The following is a 5,717-nucleotide window of genomic DNA, read 5'->3' on the forward strand; positions in this document are numbered from 1 at the left end:
AAAAACGTTGACTACGGGATTGGAGACCCTGATGATAGACATGCGTCCTGAGAGAGAGAGAGAGAGAGAGAGAGAGAGAGATATATATATATATATATATATATATATATATATATAGAGGACCGACTTGCTTGCTGCCTTTTGCCTGCTCTTGACTCTTTGCTCCTGCTTGCTGCCTACCTACCACTTTGTGCTATTTGGCTCCTGCCTGTTGCCCGTGAGAGTGAGAATGAGAGTGAGAGTGAGAGGAAGAGTGAGAGGAGGAGGTGGTGGAAAGAGACCACGTTTTTCTTTGCCCCCAATCATATGAGATAAATGGCCACTTACGTTTCCCTCTGCCCCCAATCATGTGAGCAATTAATGCCACTTTGGTTTGGTTTGGGAGCTAGGTTCGTGAGCTCCGTGGTGCTTCGACACTTTTCCGAACCTGTAGCTCAAATAATAATGTAGTATAGAAGTATAGATATAGATATAGATATAGATGTATATATATATCTCTCATATCCAGATGGCGTGTGAACAATGAAAACTATAGAGCCGTTCGAGGCAACGGTTTGAGGATTCAAACTTGAGAAGCGAGGGTCCGTTGGATCGATCATGCAGGATCGATGGCCACAAGCTTGTCCGGAGGCTGTGTGTGTCTTCTCGCTTACACTCTGTCCCTTTACCCGAGCTTAAGCTAAGCACGGCACCTGCAATCTACCGCAGACGTTCTTGAAATGCCTGTTTCTACTCGTTCTGTGAGCAGCAGCCCCAAGGCCAGCAGAAGGCGAGTCCTGTGCCCTGGAGACGATACTCCTGCCGCCGTTTTTGACCGCCTCGTCCAGCCTCATTCCTCCAGATTCAAACCCCTAGCTGATGCATCAGAGCGCCGGAGAGCTGAGCCTGCGAGTTGCCGTGCCGCCATAGCCAGAGTGGCTAGTGTGATTGCGAGACAAGATCAAGCATTTCTTCGTAATGTGGCACCAGAAATGAATGTTATACCGCCAGGCGCCGATGCTATGGCGGTCGGTACAAGGCAGCAGATAATGACCATGCAAACTCCCCTCGTAAACCATCGCCCTTCTGCATATTCGACCACAGCTGCTGCCATTAGAAGAGAGGCCGATGACGACATGGAAACAGACCTTGCATTTGGAGCAGAGAAAATGGCCTTTTCCTGCACTAAGCCGGCTTCCAAGGGAGACTACATCGGCGATGGCAGCAGGGCCGCAGGCGCGCTCAGTGAAATTAGGGTTTCCAGGAAGAGACCCTTCCGCGAGGAGCTGGAGACGGTGAAAGAGGAGGCTGGATCGAGCGCGAGGATCATGGTGTACGTGAGGCTGCGGCCAATGTCTAAGAACGAGAAGGAGGCCGGAGCGAGGAGCTGCGTCCGGATCGTGAACAAAAGGGATGTGTATCTCACGGAATTCGCTTTGGAGACCGATTACCTGAGGCTGAAGAGGCTCAAGGGGCGCCATTTCGTCTTCGACGCCTCGTTTCCAGACATGACGGGGCAGCTGGAGGTTTACAACACAAGGTTCCAATCTCTCACAGAGACATAGAGAGAGAGAGAGAGAGAGAGAGAGAGAGAGAGAGAGAGAGAGAGAGAGAGGCCATGAAAGAACAGGAGCTCAAGCCCTAGCCTGACAGAAAACGGTCCGTTTTGTATGCAGCACAGCGGAGCTTGTGGAGGGCGTGCTGCAAGGGAGGAACGGGTCCGTGTTCTGCTATGGCGCTACAGGGGCCGGGAAAACTCATACCATGCTCGGGACACTGCAAAGCCCCGGCGTCATGGTCTTGGCCCTCAAAGACCTCTTCTCCAAGCTCTCGCAGCGAAGCAGAGAAGGGGACTACCTGGTTCGCCTCTCCTACCTCGAAGTATACAACGAATCTGTCCGGGACCTGCTCTCCCCTGGTCGACCTCTCGTCCTGCGAGAGGATAGCAAACAGGTAGATAGTACTGCTTTGCTTCTCATTTGCATGGCATTGAACCATAATTACTCTCTTCTACTTGTTTGACGTACACTTCCATCCCATGTGCCTGGCAGGGCACCATCGCAGCTGGTCTTACACAGTATCAAGCGCATTCTGCCGATGAGGTACCGCTTGCAAGGTGCTTATATGAGCACGACTGTTCCCCAGCTGTTCCCCACAAGTTTTGTCCTAGCAGAAAAGATTGAGCTACTCTAACGATCCGTGCTCTGTAGGTCATGGCTTTGCTACAGCAGGGTAATCAAAATCGGACAACTGAGCCGACAAGGCAAAATGAGACCTCGTCCCGTTCCCATGCTATCTTGCAGGTACGCCTCTCTCAATCCACAAACCATCATCGACTCCATCGGTCCGGGATCCGTCGCTTGCAGGAACTTGTGTCATTTGCAGTGATGTTATGCTGCAGGTAACGGTAGAATACAAGATGCAACAGGAGTCCCGTTGGATTTGCCGATCAGGGAAGCTTTCATTGATTGACTTAGCTGGTTCGGAGAGGGCATTGGCAACAGATCAGCGCACCATCAGATCCTTAGAAGGTGCTAACATTAATCGGTCCTTGCTAGCATTGAGTAGCTGCATCAACGCTCTGGTAGAGGCCAAGAAACACATCCCTTTCAGGAACTCCAAGCTGACGCAACTTTTGAAGGTATAACATGAGAGAGAGAGAGAGAGAGAGAGAGAGAGAGAGAGAGAGAGAGAGAGAGAGAGCATCGTTACCCCTGTAAACGCAGGACTCGTTGGGAGGCGCCTGCCAAACTTCTATGATTGCCAACATCAGCCCCAGCAATCTATCTTTTGGAGAAACGCAGAATACTTTGCATTGGGCTGATCGAGCCAAGCAAATCCGAACTAAGGTTTTGACCTTTTACTTTTTCTGAGATGGTTGTCCACTCTTGCCCATGGAAGATTTGAAATGGCATCTAGAATTGTTTAACGCTAGCTGTGATTTGCAATGGAAACAGTTCAAGTAATCTGCTTGTTAACCATGTCTCCGCACCTGAAATGCTCGAAATTCCAGGTCTGTGACGTGAGCGAGGAGATCCAAGTGCCGGAGTCAGGAACCGAGCAGGCAAAGCTGCTGCTGGAACTGCAGAAAGAGAATCAGCAGCTCAGAATGCAGCTGGTCAGGCTGCAGCAGAAGCTGCTGACGATGGAGAGCAAGCTGCTGTCCATGGAGGCGCCGCCGCAAGAGGAGAATGGGGTGGCAGCGATGGCAGCTCAGTTGCGCGAGGAGCGCAGGACAGTGGAAGAGCTACGGAGGAAGGTGCAATGTCTGGAGAAGGAAAAAGAGCAGTGCGTCAGCAATCACGGTTCGCAGCTGCGGCAGAAGGATGAATTCATACGCAATCTGTACGCAAGGATGGACAATAGAAGCGAGGACATGGTGGTAGAGAGGCCGGCAGCATGCAAGGCCACGGAAACCGAGAGGGAAGTAGAGAGAAGGGTCACGCGCAGCAGCAGTAAAGACGCTGCACTGAGGACGGCCAGGAATGGTGGCAATGCATCTCCCGCAAGGGCAAACAGCAAGCGCAGTAAGGCCGAGGTGTATGCGACTCCGCAGAGGGGCAAAGCGAACACCATGAATGTCAACAACAGCAGCAACAACAACAGCAGCTGGAATGGGAATGGCTATGGCGACAACAGCAAAGGAGGAGGCATAATGGCAGCAGTGATGGCCAACGCACTGTGCACGCCGCGAGCGACGCGGAGGAGCACGCGAAAGGGCGTAGAAGAGAAGGATGTAGAAGTGGGGGGGAGAGGGATGATTCATGATGCGGATGGGGAAAATAGCAACAAAGGAGGGCGTATTGGGTCTCTGCTCTTGCGACAGCAGCAGCAGCATCAGCAGGGGCAGCAGCAGGCTCGGCGTCTGTCTAGGATCCCTCATCCGCCCCCTTCAAAGATGGCCACCACCCCTCTCGTCAGCAACAGCAAGAGAAGGAAAGAATTATTAGCAGCAGCAGGTGGGGAGGGGGGGGACACCCGCAAGCGCACCTTCTGGGATATCACCAACGCCAACAGCCCCTCCGCCCCCTCTGCCAGGTGTACCCGCAGTAACACCGCTGCCACCCCTTCCATGCTCCTCCAGGTAAGTCTTCTAATAACACTCGTTACCAATACACTGCTACTGTCAAATTCTCGCCTCTCTTTTCCACTCACTTACACTGCTACTGTCAATTCCTCGCTCTCTTTGCCATTTAAGTACACTGCCACTGTCAGTTTCTTGCCCTCTTTTCCACTTACTACCTACCTAGTTCACTGCTTCTGTCCATCCTTGCTCTATTTACCACTTACTAATACACTGCTAGTCATTCCCTAATACAATGCTACTGTCAATTCTTTGCTTTCTTTGCCACTTACAATCACCTAACACACTGCTAGTCATTACCTAATACAATGTTACTGTCAATTCCTTGCTCTCTTTGCCACTTACACACTGCTTCTGTCACTTCCTTGCTCTCTTTGCCACTTACTAATACACTGCTAGTCATTCCCTAATACAATGCTACTGTCAATTCCTTGCTCTCTTTGCCACTTACAATCACCTAACGCACTGCTTCTGTCACTTCCTTGCTCTCTTTATTGTCACCAGGATTAATGGGTTGGCTTTGTTTTGGCAGCCTGGCTTCCTCGGTGGGCGTCGCTCCTTGGCTCTCGGATAAAAGTCAAAGCTCACAATGTCTCCTGCAAATTTTGCAACCCGCAAGTCATGTAGAGCGTCCTTAGTGTGTATATACTTCACAATTCTTTTCACCGAGCCTTCTTAATTTTTGTCTAATTCTTGCCACAGCCACTGAAATTAACAATTCATTTTTTAATGAAAGAGCCTTTCTTAAGTTTATATGATTATTTGAGAATGGGAGAGCCAATAATCAATGTGATGGTGGACTCGTTTGCATTATCATGATCTTCCTTTCTTGCTTCTTAGCACTATTAAAAGCGACATTAGAGATGGACTCATTTGCATTACCATGACCTTCCTTGCTTATTAGCACTATTAAAAGCAACATAAGAGATGGTTTACTCCTTGGTCATACAATGTAGTTGTGGCTTAGCTTAGCCCTCTTTGCCCTCTTTGTCAATACACTTGGTCCACAATAAGAGATGTGCGGATGTTTTGAAGCACTTGGCCACTAGAACATTGACAATATTCTTTTAAGAAAAGCAAGCGCATGAAATTTGGTATTAATCTACAAAGGGAAAATATTGATAGATCTAGGGATTCAGTCCATTCACAAAATGTCTGGCGCACACCATAGTTTGGTGCCACATTTTTAATAGCTCAATGTACCACCACAAAAGAAGGGGTCCTAGTATTTGGGAAACAGAGTCTATTGTGTAGCATAGCATTGTGAGCAGGATCTCAGCCCCCTCTTGCCTTTTCAAGAGTTCTTTAGTTTCCTTCTTTATGGATGCAAATTGTTAATTGGCTTTGAAGCCTTTTTGGATTTTTCCCCAGCGATTACCTCTCGCTTTTAGGACCTACATGGAGAAGTTTGAAATTAGACTACATAACATAAGTTTTGGTTTTTCTTGAAAAATTATCCTATTTCTATCTATCTAGATATTCCATTAAAAAGACCCTTATATAGGTTCATAGGGTTTGCCGTTGTTTGCTTCCCTTGATTGTAGCTCTCTAACTTAGTTTGTAGAGGTGATATGGCAAAATCAAGGCATGTAGCCATTGCAATATCTACATTGCTTGGGCAATTGATGAACTTTCTTAATTGTACCAATTTTCA

General features: G+C 48.7%; 1 protein-coding gene across 1 annotated transcript; it reads left to right on the top strand.

The window, feature by feature from the left end:
* The first annotated feature begins 517 nt into the window (after nucleotides 1–517).
* On the top strand, nucleotides 518–4,827 carry LOC148032750 (kinesin-like protein KIN-8A). Its single transcript, XM_087683419.1, has 8 exons — nucleotides 518–1,519; nucleotides 1,656–1,932; nucleotides 2,031–2,081; nucleotides 2,190–2,282; nucleotides 2,381–2,620; nucleotides 2,706–2,828; nucleotides 2,993–4,063; nucleotides 4,596–4,827. The coding sequence occupies exons 1-8, from the start codon at nucleotides 720–722 to the stop codon at nucleotides 4,635–4,637; spliced, it is 2,697 nt and encodes an 898-aa protein (XP_087539545.1). The 5' UTR covers nucleotides 518–719; the 3' UTR covers nucleotides 4,638–4,827.
* Nucleotides 4,828–5,717: the final 890 nt, after the last annotated feature.

This window comes from Lygodium microphyllum, chromosome 8 (assembly GCF_053477565.2).
Source record: "Lygodium microphyllum isolate KBCC chromosome 8, Lygodium_microphyllum_v1.1.10, whole genome shotgun sequence".
NCBI classification, from domain to species: domain Eukaryota; kingdom Viridiplantae; phylum Streptophyta; class Polypodiopsida; order Schizaeales; family Lygodiaceae; genus Lygodium; species Lygodium microphyllum.

Coding starts and splice junctions, on each gene's coding strand:
- LOC148032750 (XM_087683419.1), top strand. CDS start 720: ATGCCTGTTTCTACTCGTTCTGTGAGCAGCAGCCCCAAGGCCAGCAGA. Junction 1,933..2,030: donor TGCGAGAGGATAGCAAACAG/GTAGATAGTACT, acceptor TGTGCCTGGCAG/GGCACCATCGCAGCTGGTCT. Junction 2,829..2,992: donor CCAAGCAAATCCGAACTAAG/GTTTTGACCTTT, acceptor TCGAAATTCCAG/GTCTGTGACGTGAGCGAGGA.